Raw genomic sequence first — 21,757 nt, 5'->3', positions numbered from 1 at the left:
TTTACAGATAAGGTCGAAATATTGACTTTTCACAATCTTAATCTGATAGAAGCTTAAAATTTTCAGCTGCTATAATGTTATATTTATTCGTATCTTGTCGGAACCTGTTCCAACCCGATAAATTGTCTTATACAGGGAATTGAGTCACAGTCCTAATTACAGCAGTAAAAATCGAAAAAATCCTGAAACCAAAACTCATTTAGCTAGGAAAATCACGTTAACAGAGGTAATTGGATTAAAAAGTGTCGGGACTTAAACACAAATCTCACGAACTCATATAAGCCTCTTCTGGATAAAGGCGCACGTTGGTACGCCGGGGAACGAGAGAGCGGACACATTAGCAAAAGAAGCGTCGGAAAAACTAAGGTCAGAACCTGAATACGCTGCATACCCCCTGTCATATATTAAACATCAGATAAGGCAAAGGACTCTGGAAGTATGGAATGAGCGCTACCTGGGGGGTGAAACAGCTGGAACTACAAAATTATTTATAGGCAATGTTAAAACTGCGTATAAATTGGTAAAAGAGAAGCGTTTCACACCCCAGATGGCGCAAATTCTAACAGGGCACGGAGCCTTTGCATATTACCTGCACAGATTTAAAATTAGGACAAGCCCAACATGTGCCTGCAGTGATGAAGAGCAAACAGTGGAACATGTGCTTCTACACTGCCCTATATTCGCATCGTCCAGGCACGACCTGGAGCAACAAATACAGATGACTGTAGACCGTAACGGCCTACAGGACATATTAATAAAGCACAGACCGTGCCTGGAACGGTTCTGTGAAAAAATAGTTGTATATATAAAGGCGGCAAATAAAACAGAAAGAGCGGGTCTCGCGGGGAATTGCGCCCCGGCTCGCCCATGAATATTGTTAATAAGAATATTACCGATGTAGTCGGGGCGTAATTCCCGACGCGTTAAATAATATCAGTGAAATATAAAGTCCCTGGACACTATGGCAGGGGAGTAGAGTGAAAATTATTTAAAAAAAAAAAAAAAACACAAATCTCAATAATGAAATATAGGTATTTTTTACTTTTCCAGGTCCCGCTTAACCAGGTTCTATTGTATATTTTGAATAAGTTTAGCAGCCTGTGTGACTAGTCACGTAGTAATCTAAATTACAGGTAATAAGTAAAATGTATTGTATTTTGTTACGCTAATACTACAGTTTTAAACAAATCGTTAAAGTATTTAAATGCAAATTTGTACATATTCCATTATTTACTTAAGATTTTCTGAGTGTTTTAAGCAATCGTGGTCAGTGAGGGCTACACACAATATCTTACTACGTGATGTGGTAACGCAACTTATATACACATACACCATTCTATAACGTCAGTGGTTTGATACAAAATTTTATTCACTCTATATTAAAATTTTCCTCGTTTTTTATGCCATTCTAATCTAAAACTCCAATAAAATAGGATAACTTTTCTAAGCTAAGTAAGCGCCTCTTATGCGAGCGGTAAATTTATAAATTAAGCTTTATCTGGAGGGTATCTCCATTATTTATATTTCGTTGTAAGCTTAGTTCCCAAAGTTGACTAGTTTTATAACTTAGTAGAAGCGGTCCAGATGTAGCTTTTATTGTGAATTTCCCTCAAGTGAAGATTCCGCTCTGGCATGTCAAAAATTTTCAACGGGTAAGAAAGTGTTTAATTTTGTTTTCTTATTTCTTTGTTTATAATTTAATTTCAGAAGTTTAATTTTATTAATTACAATACAATTAAGGTACATTCAATATGAGGCGTACGCTGTACAGTCGAGACGTCATAGATATATTGGGATGTTAATAGATATCTTGTTATCACCTCCTGCCAGAAGACCGCGTCTTGGACAAAACACACGGATATCCAGATTGAGCATTTTGATAAACGAGCTAGGTCTGGATATCCATAGTTGCATTCCTGCAAACTTCGAAATAAATATACCCTTTTTGTATAACTTATGAAGCGATGTTTATTCTGTTAGTGTTTATTATATTTGCCTTTAAGTGCTCGTTACATTATTTTATTTGTCTTAAGTTTCTTAAGCACCAGTGTACCGAGCGTTGACAATCTTTTTTTTTTAATCAATAATTTTTTTAATGGCAGTTATATTTAGTAAAATATTTAACATGAATATTTAAAATTATATCATAAAGCCAAATTGATCAAAATTATCTAACACATGAAACTGAATACATGAATACTAAAATTTGGTTAAGTCGTGGACTATGCAAATTATGGAATAATAAAATAATCGTATAATTAACATTTCCTAAAGGAACGCATAAATGTATATAAATTGATTCGTTTCTCTAGTTTCGATTAGATTTCTTCAAACTACGGCGGACGGTTCTTCATCTCAAAAATGGTTTTTCGAGTAAGTCTTCAAGCTAACTACCCAACACCAAATGTCTAACAAAACTGGCCATATATTTTTTTTATTTGTTAATTGTGATATTTTCTATTACAGGCGTCTGTGTATTTTTCCATTCTATTCATATTAGTTCACGGAAAGGAATTAGACCCGGGTCCTCAAACATTTTCAATAACAAATTCGTCATCACCAACCAAAGCGCACAGACAGTTTGCCACTAAGGACGCTATAGTTTACTTAACACCAAGTCAAATAAAAGACCTTGAAACTGGGAAAGCCGAACTTAGATATATAGCACCCGATCAAATAACATTCAACAAATTCCCCATCTATCTGCAGGAACCTCATCAAAATCGAGAATTGCATCATCGTCACCTTGACAATTTAAATATCCTAAAAGCACCGCTAATACCAGAAACGCAGATACCATACAATCATGGAAAACCTGAAGTAAAATTAATCAGAGTACCAACAGAAGAATATCCTCAAAGTTTGGCCAATTTTAGGGTCTTTCAACTTGGGCCACTGAGTCTTATTAATGAACAGATAACTGACTGGAGGCCCGTTAATCCCGTAAATATTTTACATCGACAAAAAATATATACTAAACCTACATAACAAACTGAAAACTTTAAACAACTAGTTTAAGTTAAGAATCCTTGGAGTATAGAAAACAAATCAACCTACCGTAAAGCATTCCCTTACAACGCCAGCTCTACTAGTACCTTATGAAAAGGTCTCCCATTTTCATAGTCAACAGGTCAATAGTCTTCAACAAATACCAGCCGGAAGAGATCAAAAACAAACGATCGACAAAGTTTTAAAGGAAATGTATTCATAAATGTTGATTGTAAAATTAGATAAATTTTCATTCAACTCAAAAGACTTAATTAATTAATTATTAAAAGTTATTTGTGTTAAAAATAAGTATGTTGTTTCTGTGTGTAACTGTGTATATATTTTAAGTTACTTATAAATAAATATTTTTATAGTAAATATTAATACAGTTAGTACGGAGTGTGTATATTATTTCTGTCTTTTTGGGTTTTTATATTTTGTTGTATCAAATGAATATGACTGAATGATATGTGACAAAAATTATACTGATTATTAAATAACTATAAAAAACATATTAGTTTAAATTTAAATAGATAAAAACACTTGTTTAATGTAGTGCAATAACCTACTATGTAAATAGTAAAGATGTGCAAGTTACAGTAGAAGTAGATCCCATCTGGGAAAGGGGCCACTTAAAGGTAAGTAATAAGTTTCTTTAAGTCTATGACAACCCGTAGTTTGTGTAGTGATAGATATTTTTAATTTAACTAAATTTTCTTTTAAAATATTTTATTAAGAGTAATTACAAAATAAAGCAAGGGCGGGGGCTGTAAAGCACTTAGATTGATAGATGCAGAGTAATCATATCTAAGGGTGAAAATACCGACAAATCACAGACCGTCAGTCAAATATCAACTTCTAAAGTAATAAATAATACTAACCTTCACATACTAATTGTGTACTAAAGATGAATTTATGTACAATACGTTTACCTCGTACATGCTTAATTGCATCTATATTGATACTATTGCCTAAAAAAATGATTGAATATCTGCATTTGGAACCCACAAACGCATAAATTATGTAATAATATCAATTAGATAATGGCAAAAATTACATAGAAAAACTCAAAAACCCAATTCCGATAAAGTAGGAATAACACGTATCGCTCGTTGTTTTATATTTGGTTTTTACATCTAAAACAATTCGTTTATAATCCTTTAATCTCTTGATAACATATTATAAACTTCAAAATATTATCTTTTAATTATGATACGTAATCAATCACTCACATCCTATATCTATATAAGCACTCTATGTGGCTCAATTTTGAAATTCTCTTTGCACCATGAAGTTCTTGATTGTCATAGCGGCTATTGCTGCGTTCGCTGTTGGTGACGTAATCAGGGAAATTCCTGAATGGAGCACATCATGGAACTACATGGAGAGGATCGGTATCCCCGAAGCTGAGAGAATCCGGAAAGCAGAGGAGAAGTATCTGTCGTCGAGAATCGCCGGTGGAGCTCCCGCTACAATAGGTGAATTCCCATACCAGGTATTTAAAGACAAACATTATGCTTTGAATACTATATCTACAGTAAAAAATCAGAATTCGTTCGATTCTTTCTCTGTGTACATGAGATATACAAATGTATTAAACTGATAGATAACTAACAATTGCGATGATATAATGGTAGCTTGTAACTGGTCGCTATTATGAAAATAATATATATGTGAATCCTCTTAAAGCCAAGGGACAATAATCTATTTGGCTTTCCTTGTCAAATAGCAGACTGGTCTACCGATCTTTACCATGCAATCTGAAGCAGTTGAATTTTCGCTGTAAATTGAACCCAGGTTCTTCAGACAGGTAGTACGTGGAATGCCATTATATACATATTCAGTCTTAATTATTAATCACAGGCTGGTTTGATTGGGGACATTAGAAATGCAAACGGGCAAGGTGTGTGTGGTGGATCCCTGATTTCAGCCAATCGCGTGGTAACTGCTGCTCACTGCTGGTTCGACGGAACTAACCAGGTTTGGAGGTAACTTGTATTCCATTTTCACTCCTGCTTCCGGGATTTTTGTTTGATCTCTTTTTTGGGTAAACGTCTCTCCCCTGATTAACCTTTCTTCTTTGTCTTGAGCACATTCATCCAGTATTTCCCCACTAGTTCTTATCTGTGATTTATTCCTAATTGTATTTGTATAATTATAATATCGTCTTATTAAAGAGGAAATATCTACAAACGAAACTACAGTGGCAATAATGTTAACTCATCCTTCTAATTTACTGCCTAAAAAATCAGTCTACACAAAAAATAGTACTAAAAAGTTAAATAAATTATTTATTATGTGTATTTTTCTAGATTTGAGGTAGTCCTCGGTTCTGTGCTGCTCTTCAGCGGCGGTACCAGGATCTATTCCGAAGACGTCGTCATGCACGCTAATTGGTGGCCGTCTCTTATACGTAACGATATCGCTTTGATACGTCTACCTGAAAGCGTCACTTTCTCGGGTAAGTGAGATCAGAACAATACAGAATACAAATAACAAAAATGTGTGCCACGTGAAACTTCTATATGACCTCATTTTTCGAAAAATGATCCCTATGCAACTTTACATAAATTGGTTAAAGTTAATTGAGATAAAGTTTAACAAAAGGCTTTTATTATGATAGACATGAATACAATTATTTCATTTTACCTTATTATAACTAAGATTATTACAGAATTTCATTAATTGTAATAGGATTATGACTATCATTGTTATCGTTATTATGTATTTTTGTTATTAATGTCTTCGAATCATTTCGAATTCAATCGTGGTAGGGACAAGAAAAAGAAGAAGCGGGTAACGGAAAAATATAACGCGTAATCGAAAAATGTCACGGTAATTCTTTTCCAAACGTCGATAAAGTTTCACTTCAAATTCTCTAGTAGGTCGTACTCTAAAATAGTGCAGAACTTTTTGTCTGCGTAAAAAAATGTAGCATTTTAATACATGCTCATTTTTGGCAATCTGTTGTTACTAATGTTGTCACACAGAGTTGAGATAAAATACCTAAGTATATTTTTTAATTTGATACAATACATTTTGTTAACAACTTACAGACACCATTTCACCGATCGCTTTACCTTCATTCCTGGACGTCTTTGACAACTTTGCTGGAGTGACAGCTGTGGCTTCTGGATACGGTCTTACTGGGGACAGTAAGTTATAAGAAGTACCAAAATATAAAGAATTTTTGTAATCGATTTTATCTTTTCAAATGTCAAACGAAACTTAAAATTTCTGTTTTTTTCATCTGGTAACATTACGCACACCATTCTGGTTCCAAAACAAAACAATCTATGGCCACAACTAAACTAGTGGTTGCCTGGAAGAAATCGCTCGAAAGCGATAAGGCCGCCAGTTGCCCTCGCTTTCTTTTAATTATGTTCAATTTTTATATTGTAATGTAACGAAGTGTTAATAAAAAATAATTAAACGTATACTACTTTCACAAGTATATACATTGTATTTAATCGCATATTTAAACTTATAAGTCCTGGTCATTTAATTAATTTGACTTTCAGATGTAGGCCTCTCCCGAGACCAATTCTTGAGTGGAGTATCAGTGCCAGTGATCACTAACGAAGTTTGCCGCAACTCCTACCCCCTTAATGTAGTCGATTCCAACATCTGCATCAGTGGTGCTGGTGGAAAGAGCACATGCCGTGGGGATTCTGGTGGACCCCTCGTTGTCACTAAGAACGGCAAAAAGATCTTGGTATGTATTCTTTAACCGTTTTAAATATTTTGCTGCCGGCTGCTATAAAAGAAGCCCAGGAATGTTCAATTTTACTGTATAATTGTATATTAAATAAATTTATTATTCATTTTTCAGGTCGGTATTACCTCTTTCGGTTCGCGATGGGGTTGCACTATTGGCTTCCCAGCTGCTTTCGTCAGAGTCACATCTTTCTTGGACTTTATTAATAGTAACTTGTAAATTTAATGTAATAAATTTATTTTTAATAAATGTGATTTTTTATTTAAAATTACGCTCTTTACTGAATAGCCTTTATACTATTTGAAGCTTTTGTGTCTTCATCAATCTTAGCACCATCCATGACCAAACTTTTATAAGGAATTTAAATGTGGTTCGTCAGACCAAGAGGGCAGGGCCATTATTCTGTAACTTTCAATAGCGACAGCGATACCGATCCTGACGTAGACTTTCGATTTGGTTCAACAACAAAAACTTGATAAAGATCGCTGTACGTATTGCTGTTTAAGTACAGAGTCATTCCAGATATAAGTTATGTTAACATTCTAGAATACGAACAAAACACTTTTCATTACGGTTCTAACTTTCACAGATTCAAATTGGATATGAATCTGGATTTAAGTTTGATTTACATCCAATCTTTAGAGAAAAAATCAGATTACGATTAAATTAAAAAATATATGATATTATTGAATTGATCACGTATTTCACGATTTATTGTGTCCAACCTTTTAAAGAAATTACAAATTAAATATTTGCGTTTAAACTTAAACGTATCATATCATATGATATTCAACTATCATATCAAGAATTAATAAAATTAAGTATGTGTGTAACAGCACAGTAAATTAATCAATAGTAATTACCATAAGTATCTCATGTTAATCAGCGAATTAAATATGTGTTAATTCTTAAAACATTGATTAGATAAATTTAAAATTATTAAGTATTATTATAATGCTTATTAGATTATTTAACAAATTGTATCTTAGGTACAATCGTTCAGTGATTAACTTGTAATAATCGATCTAATCATGCATTATTTGTTAGTTTGTTTATTCGTCCGTTCGCCCCCGCGAAGGTTTTTTCCAGTATAAATAAGGAAACATAATTTGTATAAAATACGAGAAATGAAGGTAGATGATATATTAAATTTAAGATAGAGTAGAAGAATATGGCACAATTTGCATTTGGCGGAATTCCTTAATTGTTTTATTTAGTTAGGAAATCAGAACGTTGCTCACGTTCTTAACCGCCTCTGGGTAATGATTAAAAGACGAATCACTCTTAAAAAGCACTTTGTTATATAGGACCTTCTTTTAAAACATATCCTATTTTTAATAATATAGACAGGTAGGTCAATCGAAAATCTGCACTAAAAAGATTAGCTTATAGTGCAAACTATCTTTAAATATGAAGTAAGTTTAGGGTGCAGTCCTGTTGGCTGACGTTTATTAAATTAAATAAAAAAATATATCGAATTTATGCATATGTTCATTATTTATTTTTTCACAAAAATACATTCATTATCCTTACAGTTAAGTACGATAATGTCAAAATAAAATATATAATATTAGATCCTTAAATAAATATCTCTCGTTTTCTCCTCCTCCTCTACGGCAAATGATGTTGTATAGCAGGAATCGCTGCCATGCAGTGTGTAATAAAGAAAACGAGTAAACTTATTATGTTTGTGGGGATTGCTACCCTGACTGTAGTGTAGTATGGTTCCGACTGACTTCCTTTGTACTCTACACACTTCTTCCGTTCTTACATATCTGACTATTATATTGTACCAACGCATATATAACATAAGCAAAATAGAAACGTGACGATTGTTACTAAGAGCCTCGTCGGAAATTTGGTATATTCTATATCTTGGTACGGATCAGAGTCCTGGACAATTCGGACAGCGGATCTAAAAAAAATAGGACAGGTATTCGAGATGTGGTATTGATAGAGAATGTTTCGATTTTGAACTCAAAATCACCACAAGACTGTCGACTATCAAACCAAACGGGTACTCAGCTACTTTAGCCGTATAGCCAGCAGAGAACCATATAGTCTCGATAAGTTGATAATGGTAGGGAGGAGTCAATCGCCTACCCGTTGGTTTGACCAGACAATTATGGGTTTCAACATCCCTAATACAGTGAGACAAGGATAGAGTGGTGTGGAGGTATGCTATCCTATGCTATGCTATGCTATCCTATGATATGCTATCCTATGCTATGCTATCCTATGCTATGCTATCCTATCCTGTGCTATCCTATGCTATGCTATCCTAACCTTTGTTATGCTAACCTCTGCTATGCTATGCTATGCTATCCTATCCTTTGCTACGCTATGCTATCCTATCTTACGCTATGCAATCCTATGCTGATAGAATAGAACATTCGCACAATGTCAATACTCGGAACAAACGCAGGCCGCAATTTCCCCTTAATAGGCTATCTAAAATTAGTGATTCAATTTTGAAAGTAGCATACTCTTCTTTAATAAAATCCCAGAGGCTCTTTTATCTCTGCCTTTTAATAAATTTAAGAAATGTATTATAAAGAAAAGCGGTGTAAAACTTGTAACTATAAAGTTAGTGATTATCTAGTTGATAAAGGGCCTGGGACTAGTGCTGGGCATGCTACTTCAGCACGACATTCAGTAATGAAGTTAGAAAAGAAGCAGTATTAGTAAAATTTTAGAAATTTTAAAATTTTACTAATGTTCATAAATAAAGTATTAAATATACCTAGTCCAAATTAGTCGGTCAAGCTAAGCTACTAAAGTCGATTAGTAAATAATACGTACTAAATCCATCATCGTATCTTTAATATTATCACAATTACCGATATCGATTAACCTATAAAAGATGATATTACTATTAATTTTTAAAACATTCAAAATGAAGTTGTTCGTGGCTTTGCTGATCCTGCCTTTTGCATGTGCGGAAAGTTTAGATGATTTGTCTCCGTACGGATACATTTCAAAATACGCGATCCCATTTGCAGAGAAACTTCAAAAAGCTGAAGATGCTGCCGTAAACAACCTCTCAGGAAGGATTGTAGGAGGCGAAGCTGCAGAGCTTGGAGACTATCCTTATCAAGTGAGTATGAAAAGGCCATATCTCAAGGCCACGCCGAGAACAAAAAAACATCTAAGTATTTTTGTATTTAATCTTTCTTTGAAACAATCAAAATCAATTACCTATCAATAGTTAATATTTATCGTCTCCCCTATTATTTTACATTGGTATAAATTTAAATAAAACGTCTCCAACGGATATCAACGGAAATTTCTTATATTACATAACTCGGTGTCAGGTTCTTGCTGTCCACGATGCTGAAATCACTTTTTGAATCATTTAAGTCATATCAAACATTTACGTAAATATTGATTTTGGAAATATGTACAATAAATCGATGCCATGTAATATGTTTTGTTAGAATTAGATAGGTTGGCATGATTTAGTGAGGGTAACAATAAATGGGTTTATTGTTTAGGCTGGCATGATTTCTGATATTGTGAACATGACGGGACGGGGTGTCTGCGGAGGTTCACTTCTTTCTGCTAACAAAGTACTAACTGCTGCCCACTGTTGGTACGATGGTCGCAACCAAGCCTGGAGGTTCACAGTCGTCCTAGGTTCCGTATACCTTTTCCATGGAGGAGTCAGGATCCAGACTTCAGACGTGGTAATGCACCAATTGTGGTTCCCATTACTAGCCCGCAATGACGTCGCTGTTGTTACTCTTCCGGAAAACATTGCCTTTACAGGTAACCTAAACTATGTATACAAAGACAATATTACCTAATATATTAAAGAAATTGCATTACAACAGAAAACCTGACCTAACGTTATTGTTAGAATTTGTATGAGGATCATACAAAAATATAGCTGTGTATTTTATGTATAGGATATAAATATTTCAGATTATATTAGCCCTGTGTCTCTACCAAATTTACTGGAAACATTTGAAAACTTCGCCGGTGAACAAGCTGTAGCTTCTGGATACGGATTAACTGTATCGGGTAAGTGTTTCGTTATATTTTGCCAATACTTCATTTATGACGCCAAAGTAATTTAAGACGCCAAAAAACAAAAATTTTATGAGTAATACGAATATATTGTCCCTTGTAAATAGTAAGAGAATAATCTACAATATTTTTTTACACTTCAGCTCTATAGGCTATAAATATATGAATAATAATATAAATCATTATATCTTATCAATAATTAGCTAAAAACAACGTGTTTGTTTATACAACATAACTAAACTGCTTGCATCTCGTATAGATCATCGCTTGAAACATGACACTTACAAATTTGTACATTAATAGTATTATCATCATTCATTACAATGTAAATACATTTAAACTGGATATATTTCAGGCGGAAATCTTCATCAAAACCAATCTCTGAACCACGTCACTCTCCGCGTACTTTCCAATGATGTTTGCAGTTCCTTCTTCCCTATACACGTGGTAGATTCCACGATTTGCACCAGCGGACTTGGAGGAACTAGTACCTGCCAGGGTGACTCTGGTGGTCCACTTGTAGTTCGGAGAGGCGGGAGGCGTGTTTTGGTAAGTATATTTTTCTGGTGATACTCCGGTGCTCACTGGTGAAATTCTGTTTGCCTGTTGTCTTGGAAAAAATTCAGGGAGGGGAAAATTAAGGATCCTCCTTCACCACGGCAATTCTTTAGCGCACTCCGCAAAACGGACTGATGAATATTTGACTATGGCAGGAGTCGAGGTAATGAGTCATTCGCCATACAGTCCTGACCTGGCACCCTGCGACTTTCATTTATTCCCAGGAACTCAAAATACAATTCAAGGTATTCGCTTTACGCGCCCTGAAGATGCGGTGAAAGCGTACGAAAATGCCATAGAAGAGACCCTTAAAAAAGAATGGGTCCACTGTTTTTCTCAGTGGTTCCATCGAATGCCACACTGTGTTGAGAGGAATGGAGATTACTTCGAAAAACAATAAAAGTATTGGTAACTTTCAACATTCAAGCCGTTTTTCATTTACTAAACATTTTCAGTGTTACCTAGGTATATTCTGTAATATACATTTTTGCAACTGTAATAACGGATAAAATCTTTTCCAGATTGGTGCCACGTCCTTTGGTATCGCTCTGGGCTGTGATATTGGCTTCCCTGCTGCCTATGCTAGAGTAACCTCCTTCCTCGGCTTCATCAATGCAAATTTGTAATGCTGCTCTCTCAAAAATCACAAATAAAAAGATAGTAATATTTTAAAGTTTTTTATTCGGCACGTCTAAAATTTTTATGTAACATTATAATTCCTGTATCATTAGTAATTATTTTAAAAATTACGAATGTCCATGGATGGATGTAGTCGTTAAGTATGATTATAAATACAAACTTAAAAGGTTGTTTTCTTTAAAGCTTAGCAATAATAGTATTATATTAAAAATATGTAGTTCTTACCTCATGAATTAGTGTACACTTACTATCTAAAACAGCTAAGAGTCAATGACAAAATCTTTAAACGAAAAAGATATTGAGAATATTGATAAGATAGAATCTTTGATAACTGACACTACAAAAGTAAACTGTTTACCGATCTCTTAGAAAAAAGAAGTGTTGAGAAAATTTATATTGATTTCTTTTGTTAATTGTATCTAATCAATTGACAAACATTAAGTGTCGACAAGTTTCTATTTACGTACTTCAAGCCTTTATCTAGTCACTATACCTATAAATACAAGATTTTCCTTTTAACTAAACACTCGGCAGAAAAATGCAACTGTTAATTGTATTGTTAACTTTGGTTTCTATCGCCTTTGGTGGGTATGTACCAACATGGAATACCGCATATGGATATTTGACAAGGTTCGGGATCCCAGAAGCTGAGAGAATTTTTAAAGCTGAACAATCCATAAATGAGCTGGAACAAGTAAACAGAATATCTGGAGGGGTACCAGCCGCACTTGGACAATATCCTTATCAAGTAAGTTATTTCACATAATATTTAGTTGTTGTGGACTTGAAAATGTACAGAAGGTTAATGGGACTTTGACTCTGAACTATCACTATAATCCCTCAAAAGTACCACTCAGCTCAGTACCACTATAAACGACTACACTACACTAAAGACTGCAGACAGAGGACTGCCGGCCTAAGGCAAGGATTGGAAAATTGTCGTAACAATGTTTAAAAACTGTATACAATATGTGCCACAGGCATCAGCTATATGTTACACATAAAATTATTAAATTGATACATTCTTTACCAGGCCGGCATCATATCTGAGATAAGAAACACCGAAAGCCGCGGCATGTGTGGTGGCTCCTTGGTCTCGGCAACAAAAGTCCTTACAGCTGCACATTGCTGGTATGATGGTCAAAACCAGGCCTGGAAACTGACTGTGGTCCTAGGATCAGTGTATCTGTTTAAGGGAGGTATCCGTCTGGAGACAACCGATGTTGAAACTCATCCACATTGGTCACCGTTACTGATTCGTAATGATGTAGCTATTGTCACACTGCCAGAAAAAGTAGTATTTTCAGGTGAGCATTTATTTGCAATTTTGTGTAATGTGAAAATGACCTTACTATATTTGTATTTCCAAATACAACAAGGGACAGATTTACTATTTGAAAATCAGTACAATTTGATTGGACTAACAAGAGTGGTGTTGCTTGGCGTTTTAATAATGTGTTTCCGCATTAATTATTTTTAAATGAAAAAAAAAAGATTTGTGCTACCATGAACTAGTTATAACCAATTTAATTCAAATCTGTCAGCTACTGTCGCTCCGGTCGCTCTGCCAAGTGAAGAACAGGGTCGTGAGACTTTTGTAGGAGCCTTCGCTGTGGCATCGGGTTATGGTATCACTTCCAATGGTAAATATGAATTAACAATTTAATGCCTTTTCTATTTGTTGATATGCGTCTGTGATTTTTGTGATGAATTTCATCAGAATGAAGCAAACAATTTAAATATTCGTTTTATTATAGCTCAACCTATATTAGTTTACATTGGTAAGATTGATTTCATATACTAAATAAATTTTTTGTTACAGATGAAAAAGTGACAACAAACCAAAGTCTTAACCATGTACGTCTACGAGTGATAACAAAAGCTGTATGCTCTATGGCTTTCCCCTTCATCATCCAGGATTCACATCTGTGCACCAGCGGAATTGGAGGCGTTAGCACTTGCGGCGGAGATTCTGGTGGCCCTCTTGTGGTCGGTGACGGTGACTCACGAATCTTGGTAAGAATTTTAAAAAAATACTGGTATTTGACTCATCTAATTGTATGTTACTCTATGTACTTATTTTAAGTCTTTTCATTTAGAATTTGATAATATAAAGCTTTAATTCAAAAGCTGACCATTTTCGCATAGGTAGGGACGAAACATTAAATTTTTTATCTGGTAATTTACATTAATGGTTCTTACATAAGCGTCCTCTTAGATCTCTGAAAGTAGATACGATAAAAGACTAAAATACTCATGAAGTCTCTACTACTCATTTTTTTTCTTACAGATCGGAATTACATCATTCGGATCATCTTTGGGCTGCCAATTCGGTCTTCCTGCAGCCTATACTAGAGTGTCATCGTTTTTAGACTACATAAATGAAAAACTTTAAATGGCGATAGACTATTAGCTTTTATTTCTTATGATAATTTAATCTAGCAAAAAAAAATTTATAAGATGTGATTTTTAAGTGTAAATTCAATTAATTCTATAAAAATAATAAAAAAAAGCTTTTATTCGTGAACGTGTTTTTTTTATTATCCGCTTATTATTATATTAACTTTAAACTTCTGTTAAATAATTATCGATAAATTGTTTATTTGCCCAGTCAACGTTATATTTTTACCGTATATAAGTTTTGATTTTCCCTGCCATTGCCAACCATGCAAGCCATTAAGAATACAACTGTACTAAACAGCACAATAAGTTGTTTAGTTAACTAATACTGAATAATAACTTATACATTAAATAAAATATGGTCTGAAATAAGTTCAACAAATAAAAGTTAATGCCTTATATTCAAAATTTATAAACTTCAATTATCGCGAAAAAGGAGTTTACAACTCGACAATCTGTTCTTGAAACCAAATATAATAAACCAAAAGTTATATCTAATTAGACCTACTTCTGCATAATCAACGTAATATATGCGTACATATGATATATATGTATTTATTTAGTTAGGTAGTTCTAAATAAAAAAAAAACATATGTGCAATTCACACATGGTAGAAGTGAAACCTTCAAAAACATTTTTTTTATTATTAATCATATATAAATTAATCATTTTCCATTATCTAAATGTGTGTGTTCTTTTAAAACAGTATATTTTAATGATACATTTTAATTTATAAGTTTAATATAAATTTTTAATTTGGGAAAAACTAAAACATCAAAAGTTTGAAATTCGATCAAATGAAAAAGCGGCAGTAAAGAGAGGCTGTATAATGCCTGCTATCTCATTTTCTCCCACGTTAAATCATATGATGAATTGATGTTTCTGTCTCTCTTTACCGCTGCATCCGGTTTGAAATCACGACGATTCGAAAGAAGTTTATCTATCTCATTTTCTCCCACGTTAAATCATATGAATTAATGTTTCTGTCTCTTTTTACTGTCGCTTTTTCGTTGCATCCGGTTTGAAATCACAACGATTCTAAAGAAGTTTCACTTCAAAAATATATATATATCATATCTATTATTACACGAGGTCAGATTTTTGCAAGTAACTAAAAATTAAAACTAAACTTAATCTATAAAAAATTAAACTAAAAATCTCACCAGACTCTTTCTTAAGAAAAAATATGAGATAGTAAAGTAATCTAAGTTTTCAAACTTTTCAGAACGTATGCTTCAGAGACAAGACTTAGCACTAACTTTTCTATGACCCCATTATGTTAAAATCCAATAAATACTGTACACGGGTATATTTTCAGTATTTATAGTCAAATACCCTATACTACACTGAAAGTAAACTACAAAATGCGGTTCTGATAGCAAGTGGCATTTAAAAGCATATTTCTATAAGTAAGTGGCAAAAATATATGTATTTATTGTAAAAAAAAGGTATAATATATTATATGCAATACAGAAAAGCCTATCTATTAGACTCCTATGAGACTCTCTGTGATTGGTTGCTCCTCTGATGACGGATTAAACAAAAACACTTGGATTAAAAATGGACTTTTGTGACTATGACCTATTATCAGGCTATTTATGTTTTAATTATTAAAAAATAACTTTCAGTACTAATATTAAAAAATTATAATGGCCTTGAAAAAATGAGTATGTTGAGTATGAGTATATTGTATTAATAAAGAAATCTGTACAACAATACTGTCTCGTATGCGTCTGGGACACGTCTGCACCCCAGCTCACCTTGCTAAGTTTAATATTATTGACAACCCTACGTGCGAATGTGGATATGCTGAAGCTGATTTGAATCACATCATTTTTGTTTGTTCTCGGCGCGAACGGTCGGCTCTTATCGACGGTCTCATTTCCCTTCAAATTCCTTTCCCTTCATCCATATCCTGTTTACTTTCAACAATGAACCCACATATATATAAACTTTTAGCAGCTTTTATCTTAAGTAATGATATAAAAATTTAGATCTTATGAATGTATATATGTAAATATCTTTTCTTACACTCCTTTTATATCTATCTCTATAAGAATTGATCTTTTATTTTATAGATTATTTTCCTTTCCTTAATTCCGTTTCATCCGATACATTTATTTTTTTACCCGTTTCCCTGTTTTGACCCTGGGCCACAATGCACAATCCGTGCGGGCCATAATAAAAAAAAAAAAAAAAAAAAAAAAGAAATCTGTTAATTTTATGACAAAATTTGTATTAATGGTTGACGAAACCCTTTAACGTTTTAAATATACTTTGTTCATTTAGACGTGCAGACGCATGTTAAATCTTAATCAGTAGGTTACAGTCTGTACAGAAAGAGAACCAACAAGGCTTTGAAAGTGGGAGCAGTGGTGCTTAATTTCCTCTTTTGTTATGTAGTCATTTTCTTTTGTTCCTTTTAGTATTTAATAACAGTCTATGGTAATTTCTTAAGGATAGTCAGTGCATTTCACGTTGTAAGGCAATTTGAGTCCATTGTCCACTTGACAGCATGACTGGATAGTATTTTGACAGCTATACAAATTATAAATCGCATTCCCAGCCTATTGAATCTTGGGTGATATTGGTTTAATTATTTTAATACATTGAATTTCGTTTAATAATACTAATTACATTGTTAAAATGGAAGAAATTGGAATAATACTACCCGAAAAGGTACAGATGATTAACTGATTATTCTTCATAGGAAGTTTAGTGCTGTTTTAGTTGAAAGGTAACAATGAAATTTTCTTTTTCAGGATGATCAAGTTACTGATACTAAAGGGTTGGCGGTTTCTGGACCACAGTCATTCGATGAGCTAGAATCCGAAGACCTTTACACAAAATACAAGGTAATCTACATAATATGATTTTCATATTACTATTTGAAGGTTTGTGCTTGTAATATATAATTGCAGGTTTAATTGAAATAGTTCTTATCTTACTAGGAATTATAATCCTTAGGTATAAATAAGTTAGAGTTAATTCTAATCAAAAAAATTGCATTTTACATACCAAATACAAATTATGTATAAGGTTATAACAATAAATATTTATTTTACTTTGTATTGTAAAAAAACATTTTATGTAATAGAAACTCCAGCGTATGTTGGAGTTTCTTGAGGTGCAAGAAGAGTATATCAAGGATGAGCAGAGGAATCTCAAGAAGGAATATTTACATGCTCAAGAAGAGGTAAAGAGAATACAGTCAGTTCCACTTGTCATTGGGCAGTTTCTTGAAGCTGTTGATCAAAATACAGGAATAGGTAGGTCATAATGTAATGTATTTAAGTAAGGAAGGCAATCTACAAAAAGTTAATTATGAAATATAGAGTATTTTTATATTTAAGACTTTCAGTTCAACTTTATTGTAGCATTATAATCATCTATTTTCTATTTGTACTTGATTCTTGTTTTTTGTGTTGACGTTAAAGTTTTTGTCAGATATTCTTTTAGACAAAGGAAGCAAAGTAATGAAGACATTAATTGGAATAAGTAATCTTAATAATTTAGTTGGTATAAATCATAATTTATAAATTTACATCATATAATTTTTTTTTTTAGTTGGGAGTACAACTGGATCAAATTACTATGTGCGGATACTGTCAACCATTGACAGGGAACTACTGAAGCCATCTGCCTCAGTGGCACTCCATAAACATTCGAATGCACTAGTCGATGTCCTTCCACCTGAAGCTGACAGTTCTATATCTATGTTACAAGCAGGTACTTGAGCATAATTTTTATTTCTTTGTTCTTTTATAGTTAAGGCTTAATTACTGTAACTTCTTAATTTTTTTTTAATAATTGGCTCCTAAGAGTAATCATACCATCCCTTTTCATTTACTGTATGTTGCTTGTTGGGTAATGACATAAGTCTCAATCAAGTTTTGAATGAAGCCCTATTTGTTACAAAGTTATTGTATAGTATTTGTGTTTGCTAGAGGTTCGTATTGTTTCCTTATATCCTTGGTAAGTAGTATTGCTTAAACATTTACAGATGAGAAGCCAGATGTCCAATACTCAGACATTGGAGGCATGGACACACAAAAGCAGGAGATAAGAGAGGCTGTAGAACTGCCCTTAACACATGTGGAGCTGTACAGACAGATTGGTATTGAGCCACCCAGAGGGGTGCTTATGTATGGACCACCTGGTTGTGGGAAAACAATGTTGGCTAAAGCTGTTGCTCATCATACTACAGGTTTGTCTAAATAAATGTTTAGTTACAAATTATAGGTTTCCAGAAACCAAAATGTAATACTTGCTGGAGTGTGGGCTTTTGTTTCAGTTCCTTTGTAAGTTATTGATAATGGTGGTTTGGTATTTTGAAATAACTTAGTTGTATTACAGGAAATCTTTCTATACATAATATATTAAATGAATTATTTTTATTGTTAATTTCATTTCCTGGAACTTGATGTATTGCAGATGCTTACAAACAGACACCTGGCAGTAAACGAAAATTTAGAAGCATTAATTTTTTAATAATACTAATTACATGTTTAGAAGCATTTTTATTGAAGTTCATAAGTGTACTAACGTTTGGATTTGATTTGATGCATTTATCACATCAGGTTTTACAGCAGCTATTTGTGCAAAGTTTTATAGTTTATTTTTATTTTCAGCTGCGTTTATCCGCGTTGTGGGTTCAGAATTTGTACAGAAGTACCTTGGTGAAGGGCCACGTATGGTCCGAGATGTCTTCCGTCTTGCTAAGGAAAACAGCCCTGCTATTATCTTCATTGACGAAATTGATGCTATTGCTACTAAAAGGTATCATTAATATCCGCAACTAAGTTCCACTTAAATATGATATTGTATTTCATAGCTTCCTATTGACTGGTTTTTTTTTAACAGATGCCAAAAAATAATTATACCACATTACATACAACATACATAAACAACTAAATGATTTTATTTCTTCTTAAAAAATAAATAGATCTAACATTCATCTATGTCCCCAAAATTATCACAAATATCCAGTTCTGATGCAGAACTGAGGAAATGGAAATTTAGGGAAAATCATATGTGGATTTGGTGTCTCTTGATGGAGGACAGCACCACTTTAATTTTTATAGTTAGCAACTTTTGAAAGTTATACTATATTTGTGATTATCATTTAAATTTCACTGTAAAGATTCGACGCACAAACTGGAGCTGATAGAGAGGTGCAAAGAATCTTGCTGGAACTCCTCAACCAAATGGATGGCTTCGACCAGACCACAAATGTTAAGGTATAGTTTCGATAAATCGCTATAATAATAATCTATGTAAAACTTTTATATTGAATTAAACTTAACATAGCTGATTAAATTTGTACTTTGTTTTAAAGGTCATAATGGCTACCAATCGTGCTGATACTTTGGATCCAGCTCTATTGAGGCCGGGTCGTCTTGACAGAAAAATTGAGTTTCCTCTACCCGACAGGTACTGTAAAATTTTTATAATTACATCATCTACTGTTGATAAAAAAACAAAGAGTCATGCAAAGTCTTCATGTTCATAATATAAAATATATTATCTAAGTAGTTTGTTTTTAAATTTTTTAAAAAAATAAAATTGAGAAAAAAATCCTAAGTAATTTATGTTTTCAGACGTCAAAAGCGATTGATATTCTCGACTATCACGGCGAAAATGAACTTAAGCGAGGAAGTGGATTTGGAGGAGTTTGTTGCAAGACCTGATCGCGTCTCTGGTGCTGATATTAATGCCATCTGTCAAGAAGCCGGAATGCATGCTGTCAGAGAAAACCGGTAAAATATTTATTTTCTACAATGACTAATTTCTTACAATGTTAGCAAATTTCTCCCTTGAAAAATTTACTAAATTTAAAATTTTAATATCTTTTAAATAATAAGTCACTGTATAATTGAAATTGTTGCTACAAAATGAAATAAATCATTTTAATTAAACTGTCTAGGAGGTTTTTAATGTCTAATATATAAAATGTGGACTTTTGCAGGAAAATAAATCATAATATCAATATTAAATTTTAACATTGATATCCTTATTTATAATTATTTTCAGGTACATTGTCCTTCCGAAAGATTTCGAGAAAGGATACAAGAACAACATTAAGAAGGATGAAAGTGAATATGAATTCTACAAATAGTTTAATCTATAACATTGTAATATTAATAAACAATTAATTTGTATCGTATTTTGTGTTTCTTTTCACTTCCAAATGTCGCGTGACGGTTGGCCGCGGAGTAGGGATAAAGTGAAAGTACCCTTAATGGAATATTCCAAAAATTTTTAGTTAAATGTCTATAATGTGAAAAAAAAATGACTTTTACGGTGGTTTCATAAAACCACACAACATTTTTTTGTGAAGCCAAGGATGTCGTCAAGGGGGATTAAGTACCCCTTTTTATAAACAATAAGACATTTAAAATTATTTTTAATGCTTAGTATATATTTTTTCCAACCATTATAATAATTTTTTACAACTTTCTGAAGCGAAGCAATTGGCCAATGTACAATGTTCAGTGTAACAATGTACATTAATAAATGACACTTAAAAGAAGTTTTAAATAATATTTTTCGATAATGGATAGGGTTCTAATAAAAAACGGATCACTTTCAAATCTATATTTCATAACATTTCTTAACAACGTGACAATATTACAATATATTTGGCATAAACCTTATTGAGTCACAATAAATTACATACATCTATCGGACATGATTTGTGATGAAACGTGCATACAAACTGGCTTATTTCTATGAGGCAATTTATGAAACCACTGGAATAAATCTTATGAAACTATAGAACATTAAAAACAGCTGCTCAAACCTTAACAATGGAATTTGAGGAAGCTACAAGTCCTATTTTTTTTTGTATATTTTAATAAAACTTCATAACAAAAGTTACTTTAATTTATAAAGCGAACACGTCGACTTCTATACACTAAAGGAGCATAAAAATAGTTGCTTGGAAAAAGATATTTCAAAATGAAGGCGGAACACGATACATGCTTTTAAGTACATTAAGAAAAACAATGTTTGCGAATTTTGTTTTTCTCAAAAATTTACGTACACACATATATACGTAGCTAGCGTAATGCACGCAAAGACCATAATTAATGTGTTTGTGATTTATCTAATAAAATATGAAATTGATTTCAGTAACAAAAATCGTTAGCTGCATAAATTAGCCACCTGTATCAGTCATATAGAATCGTAAATAGCCATTATCGTGATTAATCTTCACAAAGATTAAAATAAATAAACACAAGAAACTGGAATGTGAAGAAATACAAAAATAGTTTATACATTAAAAATAACATTAATACTAATATATTTTAATTACTAAAACAATTGTCCAAAACATGCACATTTTAATAATAAGCATAATTACGAAGCACTCACTTTCTATAAATACAATTCTATTAAAGATTATATAAAGAAAATGAGCAT

At 32.9% G+C, this 21,757-nt stretch overlaps 4 protein-coding genes across 4 annotated transcripts; all 4 read left to right on the top strand.

Moving 5' to 3' along the window:
• The first annotated feature begins 2,308 nt into the window (after window positions 1–2,308).
• LOC123689269 lies at window positions 2,309–3,292 on the top strand. Its single transcript, XM_045628608.1, has 2 exons — window positions 2,309–2,373; window positions 2,467–3,292. The coding sequence occupies exons 1-2, from the start codon at window positions 2,362–2,364 to the stop codon at window positions 2,986–2,988; spliced, it is 534 nt and encodes a 177-aa protein (XP_045484564.1). The 5' UTR covers window positions 2,309–2,361; the 3' UTR covers window positions 2,989–3,292.
• Window positions 3,293–4,243: 951 nt separating this feature from the next.
• LOC110992920 (transmembrane protease serine 9) lies at window positions 4,244–14,379 on the top strand. The gene is made up of 17 exons (XM_022258917.2): window positions 4,244–4,483; window positions 4,852–4,976; window positions 5,301–5,449; window positions 6,045–6,143; window positions 6,510–6,703; window positions 6,821–6,921; window positions 8,596–8,653; window positions 9,609–9,803; window positions 10,201–10,474; window positions 10,631–10,729; window positions 11,091–11,284; window positions 11,815–11,915; window positions 12,458–12,680; window positions 12,966–13,239; window positions 13,477–13,575; window positions 13,755–13,948; window positions 14,223–14,379. The coding sequence occupies exons 1-17, from the start codon at window positions 4,277–4,279 to the stop codon at window positions 14,325–14,327; spliced, it is 2,691 nt and encodes an 896-aa protein (XP_022114609.2). The 5' UTR covers window positions 4,244–4,276; the 3' UTR covers window positions 14,328–14,379.
• Window positions 9,578–11,961, top strand: LOC123689260 (chymotrypsin-1-like). The gene is made up of 5 exons (XM_045628507.1): window positions 9,578–9,803; window positions 10,201–10,474; window positions 10,631–10,729; window positions 11,091–11,284; window positions 11,815–11,961. Exons 1-5 carry the CDS (start codon window positions 9,603–9,605, stop codon window positions 11,917–11,919), a joined length of 873 nt encoding a protein of 290 aa, XP_045484463.1. The 5' UTR covers window positions 9,578–9,602; the 3' UTR covers window positions 11,920–11,961.
• Window positions 14,380–16,850: 2,471 nt separating the features above from the next.
• LOC110992948 (26S proteasome regulatory subunit 6B) lies at window positions 16,851–20,498 on the top strand. The gene is made up of 10 exons (XM_022258958.2): window positions 16,851–17,011; window positions 17,095–17,187; window positions 17,430–17,601; window positions 17,900–18,061; window positions 18,336–18,539; window positions 18,964–19,111; window positions 19,476–19,572; window positions 19,671–19,765; window positions 19,933–20,091; window positions 20,366–20,498. The coding sequence occupies exons 1-10, from the start codon at window positions 16,979–16,981 to the stop codon at window positions 20,448–20,450; spliced, it is 1,248 nt and encodes a 415-aa protein (XP_022114650.1). The 5' UTR covers window positions 16,851–16,978; the 3' UTR covers window positions 20,451–20,498.
• Window positions 20,499–21,757: the final 1,259 nt, after the last annotated feature.

This window comes from Pieris rapae, chromosome 6 (genome assembly GCF_905147795.1).
Source record: "Pieris rapae chromosome 6, ilPieRapa1.1, whole genome shotgun sequence".
NCBI lineage: Eukaryota > Metazoa > Arthropoda > Insecta > Lepidoptera > Pieridae > Pieris > Pieris rapae.
This window is presented reverse-complemented; position numbering and strand designations above follow the sequence as displayed.